Source organism: Xenopus tropicalis, chromosome 2 (assembly GCF_000004195.4).
Source record: "Xenopus tropicalis strain Nigerian chromosome 2, UCB_Xtro_10.0, whole genome shotgun sequence".
NCBI lineage: Eukaryota > Metazoa > Chordata > Amphibia > Anura > Pipidae > Xenopus > Xenopus tropicalis.
Window position 1 is genome coordinate 94,345,871 of NC_030678.2, and position 16,496 is coordinate 94,362,366.

General features: G+C 38.4%; 1 protein-coding gene across 1 annotated transcript; it reads right to left on the reverse strand.

The window, feature by feature from the left end:
* Positions 1-404: 404 nt before the first annotated feature.
* ssc4d (scavenger receptor cysteine rich family, 4 domains) lies at positions 405-14,805 on the reverse strand. The gene is made up of 10 exons (XM_031896957.1): positions 14,632-14,805; positions 14,001-14,033; positions 12,718-13,023; positions 11,546-11,617; positions 10,505-10,819; positions 9,978-10,058; positions 9,833-9,907; positions 7,547-7,858; positions 6,630-6,707; positions 405-839 (listed from the first exon to the last, which is right to left on the reverse strand). The coding sequence occupies exons 1-10, from the start codon at positions 14,744-14,746 to the stop codon at positions 526-528; spliced, it is 1,701 nt and encodes a 566-aa protein (XP_031752817.1). The 5' UTR covers positions 14,747-14,805; the 3' UTR covers positions 405-525.
* Between the last annotated feature and the right edge of the window lie 1,691 nt (positions 14,806-16,496).

Below are 16,496 nucleotides of genomic sequence, written 5' to 3' on the forward strand. Positions count from 1 at the left end.
ACTTTTAAGGAAAAATAAGTAAAAATGATCCATTCTAATAAGTAGAGTATACATTTGTATGGAAGAATGGGAGAATTCTATAACCAACCTGACAATGCAATCTCTCTCGTATGCACCAAAGTGTTATTATAAGACATACAATTTGTATTATTAATCTGTAGTTACCATATATTTTATTATCCTCATCATGCATGGTGAGTCCCTCATTATCTATAATGCTGCCACTTGACAGAACGTAGCACAAAGATTAGGGTCAGTGCAGGAGGACAATAATATGAGCATAAGCAGACTTAATTCAAGAATGAGGCTGAATCCAGAATAATATACTGTATAAAACAGTAATTCCAAATAAACAGTAAAAACACACCAATATCTTTAGCATAATCTTGTGTTTTTCTGCTTAAACTGATACATTTAATGGGTAAATAAAGTGCAAATTGATCTGAAACAAAGGAAGATACAAAATTAAATACAAAACTTGTTCATTTACATATTTTCATGATTTGTTCTGGAAGTAACCGATCACTAAACTCCACACAACACACCGGCATCCTCAGAGTGGTCACAGTTGTGGACATTCCAGCGTATGTAAGAGCACTGAAGGAGGGAGCTTTCATTGCCCTGACATTTCACATTGTCAAAAAAGATGTACCCACTGCCACGTCCGTACCATGCATCTCCTCTGGCTTTTACAGCAGGTCCACAGCCTAAGGATCGGCACACCACCTTTGCTGCTTTTAGATCCCATGCATCATCACACACTGTTCCCCACTGCAACAGGAAAAAGATCTCCAAACGGCCTTCACATCTATGGCTGCCATTCACCAGGCGAAGAGAACCTAGCACAAGTAAATGTAACTTTTAATTAATAACCAGCAGATGTGGAAATGGAAATAAAATAAGTCTTGTTACCTAAAGACTAACTTGAAAAATGCAAAAATGAAAGGAATACATTTAAATGTTGGTGAAAAACCGACATTTTGCTGTGCATTTGGCTCAGTGTGGTGCATAGTGTTGTTCCCTTGCAAATGTTGACTGGACAGTTGTATATTTTCCATTCAGTAGATTGATGCCAGCTTTGCACATTGCTATGGTTTCATTGGGAGGGGTCAGGTCTTGGAAGTTTTAACACCTATACGAAAAGCCCCTGCCCATTAAACAAACGTAGTCATGCATTATGATGGCATAGATCAATAGCCCAAAGCATCTCTTGAATCATTGACCCCTTTAGTTATAACTATAGTTATAACTATGGTCAAGATTATGGCTGTATTTAAGATTAAATACTGCACACAGGCTTTATTACCATCTATATTTCTGGGCAATAAACATTGTTTCATTTCATAAAGACTTTTGTTCTGTAAAGGGTATAATGGGAAACAGTTTAGGTGTTTTCACCAGAGAAAATTAAAAGCATATCTCTAAGGTTAATGTCCCATGGAGAGATTAGTCACTGCGATTTTTAAAAAGCGAGTTTGCTCGTCTTTTTCTAACAAGAGATTACTAGAGATTTCAACAACAGAGCGATTCTATTTCCCACAAATCCAGGTGACATATTCCCCGCCCACAATTAGAAATTACATTCAGTGCAATGGGCAGCAACTTTCCGCTCAGTGGGTTTTACTTTCAGCGATTCCAATAGTTTTGAATGACAATGCTTCTTTTGTAAAATCACTCGAAAAAGGGTCTCAGCGATTTGCAGCGATTTTAAGTAGTATCGTCGGTTTAGGTACTGCTGATTTATATTCTTCTCTATGTAGAGACAAAATGAGCGACTTGTCGCTAGAACTCACTTTTTAAAAATTGAAGCTACTAATCTCCATGGGACATAGCCGAACAGCTGAATAGATATAGAGATTTGATTCCGAATGCATCATTTCAATCCTTGGTGAAAACAACTGCTCGGATAAACAGTATATCAAAAAAGGAAAACAGCAAATAGAAGGGCATGATAACAAACAGTGTTTTATTTATTCAATGTCTATGTCTCTGGTGCTGCCATGTCATCAAGGGTGCATGGAACTACAGCTTTGTTCACATGACTAGAGCTCAAATATGGAACTAGAGTGATATGAGACTAATACACAGTGGTCAGTTACAGACCTGCACATTTCTAGCAGGCCTCTGGATCTTTCTTCCAAAGCTTAAAATAACCACACTGGAAATGCCAAAATAATTGTATTTTAATACACTGACATACACTGTTAGGCGCTAACTATAATGGCGAAGACACACGGAGCTACTTAGCAGCAGTTACTTGTCACGGCTACTAAATGCCAGAAAACACCTTGACATAGACAATACTTAGAATTGCCTCTGCTAAACTACATGGAGGGACAATTATCAGTAAATTATCAACATTGTCTATTTTTGTAGCCATGACAAGTAGCTGCTACTATTAGCTCCATGAGTCTTCACTCTAACAAGGGGGCGCTTTCTAGATGTTCCTGAACTACCAACTGCATCATTAGGACAGGTAAAGGTCATTCTCTGGCAGATTGGCAATTAAAGCTATACTTTCCTTCTTTAGCGGGGACACATGTTGGATTATGGATGACCTTGATTATAAGTATTACACCATATTTACATCATTCTTCTTAAATGTGAGGTCATGACTCTAGATCACTAAAGCATGAGGCCTTACGCTTAACCAAAATGCCATCTCTGCTAGACATAAATTCATGCAATTGCTATACAATAACCAGGCCTACACTCCCACATGTGAGGAGGCTAACAGATATTTAGAAATTCAGGTATAGTCCAGTCAGCATACAGTGACAAAAAGGTTACATTTTTACAGTATATCATAATTTCTTTATGTTTTCAGTTCAAAACCATACATTTTAACTTAAACATGAAAAATAATTGCTTAAACCCTATGGGAAACAAATGACAGAGATAGAAACACATGTTATATTTTGGGCTGTCATACCCAAGATAATATTAGTATGCATTTTTCTAATGAAAAAATCACATGGGGCTGAAAGTATTTCTTTTTAGTGGACTTCCAAGACAACAGCTTTCTCCTTGGTCCCTATTCCATCAACCCCTAAGGTTTTCAACTGCTACCCAGTGCACACTGAGCATGTCTGGTGTCACTGACATTTAAAAGATGGCCAAACAAGATGACAAGCTCCTGTGGACTGTTTTGAAGGCTGGATTAATTAATTCATTCATCAATGATACTGAACTACTGGGGTGGTACAGCAAGCTTATTGTATACAATACAACATATATTATTTTTAGGCTTTAGTTCTTTTTTTTAAAGGAGAAGGAAAGGCTAATGAAGAGTTAATCTCAAGCTGCAGGCATACCTTCAGTTCTCTCAATAGTGCCCCTAAGTCTCCCCATATTTCTCCTGTTCAGATGATCAGAAATCTCATAGGAAAGAAAACACTGAGCTTTGTAAAGAAAGTTCCCATAATGCCTCGCTCCTGCACCAAGGCCAAGACCCCTGTACATGCGCAGTGTGTAAGACTATGAGTCAGCTTCCTGCTGATTGGCTCAGATCACAAATTCCTAAGGGGGGGAGAGAGTTCTTAGCATTCTTGAGGGAGAATGGAACAGGAGAGGGGAGAGAGGAGAGAGCTGTGTGTCTCTGGCACAGGAAAACAAAAAGACAACAAATCCTGTTTCTTTTGAAAGAGAAGTCAGTGCAGCGTTTCTGTGAGTGCTTATGGCTGTATTTACATAGACCTTTCTGATAAAGCTTACTTCGTTTTTACCTTTCCTTCTCCTTTAAGTGGGGTAGACCTTTTTATTATTTGGTCATTGAATTATTGATCAATTACAACTGTGACATGAATTTCAACCCCCACAGAGAGATCCACTAAATGAACTTGTTGTCTCATTTTCTGGCTATTTCTCACCTGTCCTTGCCCCACTGTTCCTAGGAGGTTCTAAGACAGTGTATAAACCACATGCACTGCTTGTGAAATATCAGAGATTTTATAGGTTCTCAGAGGGTGCTGCAATACATTGTGGCCAATTAGATGGTCTAATATTGCCATCAGAAGCATCACAATTGTCACTTCAGTATTTATTGACAAATAACAAAGCTGAGTGCCTGGGACATGATTGCAAGGGTTCCTGGCACCTAAGGCTAATGTAAGCCTATGATCGATACTTCCATATAGGGTCAAGCACATCTAGGGCACTATCCCTTTATCCTCACTAGAGCAAGCTACAAATTATGTTTGCTTTTAGTTACAAGAACAAGATAGACAAAAATAAAAAAATAGGACAAAAATAAAAATTTGGCCAGAGGTGTTATTTGAAGAAAATATATGGTCATTAGCGGCACATATGAAATCTACCGTGTTCTGTATGCTTTGCGGCTTATTGCAGTAGGTATTATTCTTAAGAAAACAGTATTAAAGGTATCTAGTTCTTGTTAAGGTCATCTCTTATTAATGCATATCATTTGTATAGTAATTCACACATATTTTTGTTTCGTTTTTCCCAAACCCTGTACTGAGTAGTATATAATCAAGCAGAAATTTGTTGCAGAAATTGCACAATGGAAATACTTAATTGTGTATAGGTTTGGTGCACATAGCTGAAGCATTTGCTGTTTTCACAACATCCCTCCCTTCCCCCATGCTAGAGCTCACAGTTGTGCTCATTTCATAGCTACGTAGATCATGTTAATGGACCTGTCCCCTCCCTTCCCTTTCCAGCATGGAGACCACGGGCCCATTAAGCACCTGCCACAGTTGAGGATTTGAGAGGCATGATCAGCTCCAGGAAGAGGTTTAGTTTTCTATTTTTACTCAGTATGATAGGCACAAGCTCAGCATTAATAAGGAGCATGCAAAAATGCTACTTTATTGGTACCACGAGCAACTGGTTGGGGATCACTGCCTTATTGGCTGCCATTGGCAACTGCCTGTCACTGCACATTTGGGGCTGATTTGAGGCTAAAAGCAACCAAGTATGCTTTTTTATAATAAACCTGCCCTGTGTGCTGACAAGCAGTTCATATTAAATTCCCTGGCAGCTTGAAAGCTTTATCTAGTTTAGTACATCCCACCAGCATAAAAAAAATATTTATCTGGCATGTTCCTTTATATATGCTACGGCAGTTTTTCTCCACCCATGGTCCCACCATTGCCATTGCCATTCATTAGATACCCTAATGGTTGCCCATAGTGGGTTTAGACATGAAGGATTAAGGCCCAGAACCAATATTTTTGACTGAATACAGCAGTAAAATCCATAATAGCTTATTCCTTAAGGAACAAAACTGAGATATGAGGATTTGTATGTAGACATTGGGGTTGATTCACTAAAGTGCGTTATAACGAGCCTTAAAAATGTTATCGCTTCTTATTTTTTGCGACTTAACACACGATTCACTATTAGGACACGCGTCATAATTAAGACACAATGTTTTTTGCGTTATTTAACTCGCGATGAGCGTTTTTCTTGCGTTAATTCCCGCCATGTGTGATATATTTTGCCGCTTGCTATATAAGCGCGCGATTTTACGCAGGTAACCATTACTTTCGGGAAAAATACTTTACTGAAAATGACCATTTCCCTGAAAACTGGAGGATGCATGACTCTAGGGCCAACACATACTTTAATCCCACTGTAAAGTCCATGTTGTGTTGCTAAAAGCTCACCAACCACAATTTTCTTTAAGTACCGCCTGCCCCAAGTAGGTGTTAATTTTCACACAGACTAATGCGATATTTAGTGCATTTAATGCTTCATATGTGTTTGTGAATCACACGTTACTATTATATCTATGGGAGAATTAACGCAATGCGAGGTAAATAACGCATGCGATTTTTTGCGCAGGCGATAGTGCGTCTTAACGCATGCAAAATTACTTTGATGAATCGGTACTTATTTATTGCGTGCTTTTTAGCACAAAAAAGCATGCGATAAGAGTTATCGCACTTTAGTGAATCGGCCCCATTGTGTGATAAATGCATCTGCTGTTGTTGTAAAGTAACAGCTCTGCTCACATCACAACTTAAGGCTGTTACTCAGCCATGGACAAAAATGTTGAAGCATCCTTTTAAGAATCCTGAATCTCTGTGATTAACAGGAAAGAACATTCTTGGGGAGTCGTTTCACTTCACCACAGTGCAAAACACAATGTTTATTCTTGCATTGCTACTAAAGATGCCTCTCACAAGAGAGAAGCTTCTATTGTGTTCTATGGTTTCATCGCCCTATTGGGATAAAGCTCCCCTAGCTAGTCCTTATAAATAGTACTGATTTCCAAGCAAGCTGGGACACAGTATATTAAAGGTTAATGCTGTTGCTGGGCAGAATTCATCAGTCTCCTCCTCTACGCTAGGCTGCAATGGGAAAACTTGCTCAGGTTTTAGCTGCTGAGCTGTGGATCTGTTCTGCAAGGAGATTTATATAGAAGAGAACATTCCTGCTGCAAAAGGGAAAGCCCTTTGTGCCATTCTGCAAGTTAACCCTTTCCAGACAAATGGAAATGAAAAAAGGCAGCATCTTATATTCTTATAAATGTTTTTAATGGCTCCAAACATGTCACATCACAAAATCCTTAAGCAAAGAGAAGGAAAGTCTACTGTGGGATTTTGCATTTTAATTCTAAGTGTACAACTTAAAGAATTCTGCTTTTGTGACTACTGCACACTTACCATCTTTTGGAGGTGTTGGCGATTCAGTTGTTACTTCAAAACCACTTGCTTTAGAAAGCCATTCAGACTCCTTCACACCTAATAGCAATAAAAAAGAACAATCATTTGTCTGAGAGCAGTATGTATTTATTGAGCCATTGTTATCTAAACTCCCCATTCTTAGATATGTAAATTCATAAATATTGAGCCATATTATTGAGGCCTTATTTTGTAGCATGAACTCAATGAGATCAACTCTTAGTAATCAGGTATGTGTTGAACAGGGATTTGTGAGACATCAGGTCTAGTAACCCAGAGCAACCAGTCAGAAGATGTGAAGAAGGGTGACCATACCTATATATATATGGGATCAATTAGCCAGCACCGGTGGGGAGATGATAAATATAGTATTGTATGGGAGGCTGTTGGCGATCAGCAGGAGAGGGTATGTGAGTTCTTAGATTTAAGTTGTTGCTAATGTGCACGTTGCTTGTCCTTAAGTCATCATTTTTAAATTATTATTACTGTTGGAAAGCACAGTGTAATTTTAGGGCAATGGCACACTAAGTCGCCTGGGGTAAATCAGCACTAACGTGGGTGACTAATTTCCTAAAAATGAAATCCCACCTGAAATGATGTAAATCACTGGTAGGGAAACATACACATCTCTTTGGGTTTCTCAAGTAGCCCAAAGTTTCCTCACGAGGCAACAAAACATTATGTGCCAAAAGGAGCAACAAACCATCCCAAAGGCCATTTCTTCTCTTTTCTGAACAGTTATACATGCTGTTCCATGCCCAGTCCTCAGGTTGTATGGACCCTCAACAGAAATGGGTATGTCAGAGCGACTAAGCAGTGGGGCAGCCTAGCTCTGGGAGTCCCTGTGAAAAGACTCTTCTTTCATTTAGAATGATGATTGAAAGTCACAGACTAATCACCTTGGCAGATTACCCCTGCATCCTCATGATGGCCACAGTTGTGCTGACCCCAGCCTAGGTTGAAGCAATCTGTTAGGTGTTTTTCTGTACCAACACAGTCCACATTGTCAAGGAGGATGGGACCACTACCATAGCCGAAGTAACTCAAAGTGGTGGCCACAATGGCTGGGCCGCAGCCCATCTGTTTGCAAACCACCTGCGCATTGTTGTAATCCCAGTCATCATCACACACAGTCCCCCAGGTATCTTCATAGAGAACTTCCACTCTGCCTTGGCAACTGCTGTTTCCGTTTACTAGCCTAATGCTGCCACCTGTTGGACAAAAGCAGTAATATCAAAAGAAATGAAATACTATTTAACATGGCTTGCTTTCACATGATGAAAATGCAGATGTCTGCATATTTATTGAGCATTAGTATATTCACTAGCATGTCACATATGAGTATAAAATGGATTTGTTGGCAATAGAATTCTATACATGCAAATACATTTCTTTAAAAGAATATGAATGCACTTAAATTTCCTTTTAATAAGGCCAAAATCTTTATATGTTGCTTATTTCACTTTAGCATTATTATATTTATAAATGTTTTCACAAGTAAATATATATCATACTATCTCATTTATCAGTGGATTCTGTCTCTAAAGGTGCCCATACACGCACCAATATTATGATACAAAACAAGGTTTCTTACGATATGTTGTGCGTGTATGGTGGATTGACAAGATGACTTGGGCGGGAGAGAAAATTTTGATCGGGCACTGTTGAAGGCTCCCAAGCAAACACAAGCATTTAGGGCTGAATAATCAGATAGCATACCTCCCAACTGTCCCTATTGTCGCAAGACAGTCCCAATTTTAACAGCTCAGCCCACAGTACCGGATTCTTACTTAAAAGTCCCTCATTTCCCTTTGATCTCCTGCACTGAATGCCATCTTAACAAGCAACACCTGTACTTAGATACAATTGTAACTAATAAGCTAAACAGGTCTCTTAGGGGAACCGAGATCAGAAATGTGTTCAAATTTTAAATAACCTGACTAATTTGGTAAAAATGGGAGGTGTGTTCGCAAACATAGGCATGGTCACAACATGTTTGCGCTGCATTTCTTTTTGTCCCTCTTTACCCTTTTCAAATGTTGGGAGGTATAAGATAGGGGTAGAATTTTTATTGTTTCTACCTCCATATCGGACAATTTAGCTCTGAACGTTAGTGGAGGGTATGAATGATCTTTCCAGGGAAGATCGTAATTGTAACGTGTATGGCCACCTTTAGAGCTTAAAGAAATACAACACATATGTACCCATGACACGCAATAGAGATTTTGATGGGGGTTACCATGGAACTGCAGAGAGCAGCCTTAGGCTTGCAACTGTGATCCAAAGACAGCAAGTACACAGGTACAATGTCCTCTGCTAGTTGCTCAAAAATAATGTATATTTTATAGTTACACAGCAGTATAACAATGCAAATACCACTACCCCCATGCAAAAAAGTAAGCAACTTTGCCTTTCACGAGATCAAGAAACTCAGTAAAGAATAATAAATACTTGTAGTTGGACTGGAAAGAGATACAAAATAATACAAAGATTCATTAGAAAGACAGAGTACAAAGTTCAAAAAAAAGTTTTTGTATGCTTTTGACTTTCAGTGAGTGCCTGTGGGTGCAGGCCTGTACACTCCACAATGTAGCACAGCAATCTGTGCTTCCGCATGATAACAGGACTACCTGCATTTGGAAATGCTTTTATTCATGAGGGCCAGGCTGGTGGAGGGACATAGGCACGTGTCAAGTAAAGGGCCATGCTGTACCCATGCTGTACCCGTACTTGTGCTGAATTTATCATATGCCCAGATGCAAGTGCTCATTGTAACATTAAGAGTCAGAATTTCAGTTAATATATCAGAAATTCAACTCTTCTAGTGCGGAATGCTCTCTGTGCTAGTGATGCAGCCCCCATCGACCAGCTCCGATGCTAAATGTTTGAGTGCAGGGGGTGAAGAGGAGCAGCAGATTTGCCCCTGGATGCCATCACCAGAACAATTATGAATGATATGAAAAAAAACAAAGCTGTGGATAGATAGAGCCACATCTTATGTAAAATATAGGATTACTGGTGGATATGATTCATATTTAAAAATTAATTTACAGTTGGAAAAAACAAAACCGATAAAAACATGGATATTCAATTAATAATGTGCTATTTACAGAATATACCTATGACTTCCTATTGAGTGCATATAGTTTATGCAAATAAATTGATTCTTTAAAAAAGATACTTACTTTTTATACCAGACTGGAGAATAGAAGTTGTGAGGAAATGTGTCTCGGGAGAAGGCTGATCTGCACCCCATGTAGCTGTAAAAGAATAATAAAGTTTTGCCACAGATGATGAGGTGCAGTTGAGGAAGAGCTATTTCTTTCCTACCTGTCCCTGTGTCAGTAAGAAACTCTGCAGTGTTGCCAGTGGCTGCTGTGCTGTTGGCTGCTGTTGTCATCATCCTGACACCTAAGTGAAAAGACAATATTATTGTCTCCCGGTGCAAATACAATAATAAATCTTAATTTTATTGCCAAGTTTCAAACTGCCTCTAGATGCAACGTCATAATAAGAATGATATTTTTCTGGGTAAGAACTGTACTACATATTTGTTGAGATGGGAGAGGAATGCACAGATCCCTGACCTTAACCTGACTAAACACCTCTGAGATGGATTCCTATAGCAAGCTAGGGGTGATCACCCAACATCGGTGACCAACCTCACTAACATTCAAGCAAATCCCAATAACTATGTTGCAACATCTAGTGGAAAACTGTCCCAGCAAAGTAGAGAGTTATAGCAGCAAACAAATTTTATACACTATATCGATGAACCACATGTAACCGCACAACATACCAATAATTTATAATATATAAATATATTTACAGTAAAGTATAGTATTTATAGTATTTACCAGAACAAATGATGCCGGCATCTTCATGATGCCCACAGTTGTGGATTCCCCAGCCGAGACTGTAACAGGTAGAAAGGTATGGCTCTGACCCGTCGCAGTTGACATTATCCAGTAATATTAATCCTGTGCCATAGCCAAAGTAAGCATTACTTTTGTAATCCATAGCTTGACCACAGCCAACCTGTCGGCAAACAACACTGGCATCGTTTAGGCCCCAGTCATCATCACATACTGTACCCCAGTTTCCTTTGTAGAGTATCTCAACCCTTCCTTGGCAGGAATCAGCACCGTTGACTAATCTGATGCTGCCATCTCCTGCAAATATACAACAATTGTGCATTCTAAATGTGCATATTTTGCAGTAATTCATCACAATGCAGAAGAAACTAATACAAGTAATAATGAAGCCTGATACTACACAATATATTTAGGATTACTGTTTCATTTTATTACTATTTCAACTTGTTTACAGATTTAAAAGCCTATCTCCAAGCTTAGGTTTGCTAATCTTTTTGTGCTAATTCATGAAAAGAACTAAATTATAGGCACAGAAAATACTAAAGCAAATCCTTTTGGTAGCATGTACAATTCTGCTTCGCCTCCCTATAATAAATGTACCCTGATGGCTGTGCACCTTTGTAACTACAGGGGATATTGTGACTTAGTACTTCTGCAGAATTGTGTTTTGTATGCAATGGTAATTGTTTTTACTGTTTGTATATAAAACTGGATGTGAGTACTCAAAAAACATGTGGTTCAGTTTCAACCTAAATGGCTTCCTTCATCCTTACATTGGCTTGTTTCTTTAAACTGTAGTTTTGCTTCTGAAACCAACACAAATTTAAAGATTCAGAGTAACAAGCCATCATATGAAAATTAATACAAAAAACCTGTTGTTATTTTGTGTTACTGGTCCTTTATGAAAAAAATATTGTACATTTTCCAAGAAAGAATGAAACTAGAATAATATAAAGAAAGAAATATCATTTCAGCATTAACATAGGAGTGAAATCTCATTTCAAAGTGTTTGTTTTTACTCACTTTGGCCATTCTGAAGGGAGGTAGAGGCAGCTTTTGTTGAGTGCCCTTTGCTCGCTGGTGTTGGTAAGAACTCTACAAGAAGTATGTGGTTATATATTAGAACTTGCCTTTAGAAATCAGAATAAATCTATGTAACTAATGCCAAAGATATGCCATGCAGTTCCAATGTAAGCAAGCTAGCGCAGGGATTCTCTGTACCTATGCAAAGGATGCTCCATGTTTAGCTGATTTATGCTAAAATAAAACCACAAAGCTTGTAATAAAAGTCATGTCTTTCTTTATGTGCTCAATAAATTGAAATAAACCACATATCACCAATACATGCTATACTGCGTAAATGATGTGTTTTAATGAAGCAGTGTAATAAACCTGAAAGTAAAAAGTGGATTTATACTAAGTACTGTTTTCTTAACCCCAATGTCTTTAGTGGGTTACACCACATCTGAGGTGGTATAAGATAATGCTATTTCATACCTGATGCTGGCAATTCCCACCACACCACATAGGAGGAGAGTTAGCATGGCTGCTAGCTGCATCACCCACTTGTTCTACTGAATAAAAGCTATTTTTGTTGTCAAACCTGTTTCCCAGACAGCCTGCTTCCTGGTCCCTAAACCAAACAATAAGAACAGTGTCCCCTTTGGTTCCTGGGGTTTAATTTCTGTCACTTTGGTCACTGGTCCTGACAACCTCCCAACATTTTAGTTTCAAAATGACTTATGTATCTTCATCGTTGGTACAGCAGGAATTTGTTGCTATTCCTTCGGTTTTCCATGGTATTTAGGATATATTATAGGATATATATATAGGACTGTAGACTGTGACATTCTAAGAAAATTTGCAATAGACTTTTATCAATATATTTTGAATTGAATTCGTACTTCGATTCTGTTTTTCATTTTTTTAAAACTTGAATGAAATATATGGTTGCCTGAGACAAAGGCTTAAAATCAAAAGTAGTGACCAAAATGTAGACCAGTGGATCTAAGCAGCCCTGCATGTGTGTGAACAGCTTCATTATATCCTATTATTCAGATTCAATACACTGGCTTCAAAAGTAGTTGTTGTTTGTTTAAATACACTGGGAGTTGTACTATATTTTGAAATCAGAAGAATCAGCAGTTCATCCTAATTTTTTTTTCCTATGATAGAAAGGAACCAAACCTTTTTACCATTACAGGTGACAGCAACATCTTCATAGTGGTAGCAGTTATGTATCCCCCATCCAAGACTCCTGCATTGGCTCAATGCTGTCTCTCTTCCTTTGCAGTCAACATTGTCTAAATGAATTGGCCCTGTGCCCTGACCAAAAGAGATCCTGAGAGGAATAGCAATCGCATGGCCACAGCCCAACTGCCGGCAGATCACATTAGCATCTACAATGTCCCAGTCATCGTCACATACTGTCCCCCAAGTTCCATTGTGTAAAATTTCAACTCGGCCTTGACAGCGGTTCTTCCCATTTACTAGTCGAATTTCTGCAAAAAAAAATTAGAATTTCTTCTAATGCATTTTTTTTAAAAGGCTTATAATTAGCATATTAAGTGGGTAGGAGAGAAAGGTAACTACTTTGGACGAGAAGAGGTTCAGATGGAGCAAACATTATTAATGTTTGGAACAAAATGATAATGACTGCAGTACTGCAAATAAATCTCTATTCCCTTCAAAATGTATATGTGCCTAAAGTTTATTTTCCAGCAAACCAGGGTTCCTATAACAGTAGTAACAGACTCCAGGATCAAGAAAAGCATTCTATGTTGGGTCAAAATGTGGAAGGAAATATATAGCAAAGCTTGCTATTGATTGGAGGAAAAAAGGGAAGACAGAAACAGTAGCCATAATTGCACCATATATTGCCCTGCTCAAAGCCATCTTTAAAGTACACTGTACTCTGTAGCTGACAAGTAGGAGGGGAAATTAAGAGCCAAATATTAATTTGTATCCCCAGTACTCTGATTGGGAATTAGGCTCAAGGGGTAAGTGCGTGGTCCTTTTCTGGCTACTGACTATTAACACAAAATTACATTGGCATAGGACCCTCTACTCTATCAACAACAGGATAGGAAGAATGGGTTACACTTGCACTGTGGTTTCAGTAATGATTGTTACATCCCTGCTACAGAAGGACAGATGGTTTAAATGATTTTGGTTACTTTACTTGTTAAATATACACTTGAGAGAGTGGGTCAGAGTTGTACTGATCCCATAAATTATAATGGGAATTATCATCCAGTCTGGTCTAATGTTACATATTTTTTATAGGAAAGCAGAGGACATTCATCATACAAGGATCTAGTTTAATGTACTCTTCATTAAACTTTTTTTATTGGAAAATCCCTTTGTTCATGGAAAATTACCGTTAAGGGTCAATGCAGTCTTCAACCTTAAGGAGGATGCTTTAACATGATACTTTCCTTTATAAATTACTTTCATTGTTTAGCACAGAATGTCTTACCTGCATCTTCTGCTTTCACAACAGATACTAGATCTGCAAACACAAAAGAAATTATGAAAAGAAATCAACATCTTAGTATGTGTCCACTTACAGAAAGGTAACTCCATCATTTTTTCAATATGAAAACTATTGCCTCTTCCTCCAGATGGGTAGCTACTTACTTTACCTTAAGTTAAGTATATGGTATAATGACTCCAGGCATTGAGATAAAGTTGCGAATTCAGGCTTCTGTCTGGCTATTTTAGTTCATTTTGGGAAAATAACTTAAATACGAGTAAACCAGGAGGCAGAGAGCTAGCTAAGAAATTATTAATAAGCAAAGGCAGGAAAACGTGATTTAATCCCAAGGAAAAATGAGAGCAAGCTCCCTTAAATATATTGTTTCTTAAGGGTTGATAATATAGCCAAACACGCTTATTGCAAACACTGAAGTGCAAACTTAAAGGAGGAGGAACCTTCAAAGCAGCTGAAAATATGTCAAAAGTACTATATTGTATATTAACCTCACTTCCAGGCATAGGATACCTCAAGCCTACCGGACTGGAGAAAACCTTTTTATTGTTTAAGTCCTATGGGCAGATTTATCATTCCTGCTGGTAATATTGTACAAGCGACAAACTATAAATCTCACCTGATGGGTTCAGTAAAAGAAGAATAATAGATGTTGGTACAATGCAAGCTGTCAGCATCCAGGTGACTGGTCTTAAAATTCGCAGCTCAAGCAAAGAATGGGGGCTTATTATCATTTCTGCTGCTGGGCTGTAGCACCAGTAAACAAATGCTCCCCAGATTCTTGGAGAACGCAGCACACCTAAGAAATAAAAATAGCAGTTTATTATTATTATTATTTATATAGCGCCATCAATTTACGCAGCCCTTTTACATGTTTGCTCATATATATACAGTGGTGTGAAAAACTATTTGCCCCCTTCCTGATTTCTTATTCTTTTGCATGTTTGTCACACAAAATATTTCTGATCATCAAACACATTTAACTATTAGTCAAAGATAACACAAGTAAACACAAAATGCAGTTTTTAAATGAGGGTTTTTATTATTTAGGGAGAAAAAAAATCGAAACCTACATGGCCCTGTGTGAAAAAGTAATTGCCCCCTGAACCTAATAACTGGTTGGGCCACCCTTAGCAGCAATAACTGCAATCAAGCGTTTGCGATAACTTGCAACGAGTCTTTTACAGCGCTCTGGAGGAATTTTGGCCCACTTGTCTTTGCAGAATTGTTGTAATTCAGCTTTATTTGAGGTTTTCTAGCATGAACCGCCTTTTTAAGGTCATGCCACAACATCTCAATAGGATTCAGGTCAGGACTTTGACTAGGCCACTCCAAAGTCTTCATTTTGTTTTTCTTCAGCCATTCAGAGGTGGATTTGCTGGTGTGTTATGGGTCATTGTCCTGCTGCAGCACCCAAAATCGCTTTAGCTTGAGTTGACGAACAGATGGCTGGACATTCTCCTTCAGGATTTTTTGGTAGACAGTAGAATTCATGGTTCCATCCATCACAGCAAGCCTTCCAGGTCCTGAAGCAGCAAAACAACCCCAGACCATCACACTACCAGCACCATATTTTACTGTTGGTATGATGTTCATTTTCTGAAATGCTGTGTTACTTTACCCCAGATGTAACGGGACACGCACCTTCCAAAAAGTTCAACTTTTGTCTCGTCGGTCCACAAGGTATTTTCCCAAAAGTCTTGGCAATCATTGAGATGTTTTTTAGCAAAACTGAGATGAGCCATAATGTTCTTTTTGCTTAAAAGTGGTTTGCGCCTTGGAAATCTGCCACGCAGGCCATTTTTGCCCAGTCTCTTTCTTATGGTGGAGTCGTGAACACTGACCTTAATTGAAGCAAGTGAGGCCTGCAGTTCTTTAGATGTTGTCCTGGGGTCTTTTGTGGCCTCTCGGATGAGTTGTCTCTGTGCTCTTGGGGTAATTTTGGTCGGCCACTGTTGCCATTTGTGGATAATGGCTCTCACTTTGGTTCGCTGGAGTCCCAAAGCTTTAGAAATGGCTTTATAAACTTTACCAGACTGATAGATCTCAATTACGTTTGTTCTCATTTGTTCCTGAATTTCTTTGGATCTTGGCATGATGTCTAGCTTTTGAGGTGCTTTTGGTCTACTTCTCTGTGTCAGGTAGCTCCTATTTAAGTGATTTCTTGATTGAAACAGGTGTGGCAGTAATCAGGCCTGGGGGTGACTACAGAAATTGATATTGAAATTGAAAATTGAAATTGATAAACCACAGTTAAGTTATTTTTTAACAAGGGGGGCAATCACTTTTTCACACAGGGCCATGTAGATTTGGAGTTTTTTTTCTCCCTTAATAACGTAAACCTTCATTTAAAAACTGCATTTTGTGTTCAATTATGTTATCTTTGACTAATAGTTAGCGGTTTTTGATGAGCAGAAACATTTAAGTGTGACAAACATGCAAAAGAATAAGAAATCAGGAAGGGGGCAAATAGTTTTTCACACC

Excerpts from the sequence above, each read along its gene's own strand:
- ssc4d (XM_031896957.1), bottom strand. The coding sequence starts at position 14,746 with ATGATAATAAGCCCCCATTCTTTGCTTGAGCTGCGAATTTTAAGACCA. Across the intron at positions 11,618-12,717 it reads TGTTGCTGTCACCTGTAATG|AGTTCTTACCAACACCAGCG; the intron begins GTAAAAAGGTTT and ends TACTTCTTGTAG. Across the intron at positions 7,859-9,832 it reads TCTCCAGTCTGGTATAAAAA|GTGGCAGCATTAGGCTAGTA; the intron begins GTAAGTATCTTT and ends TTTGTCCAACAG.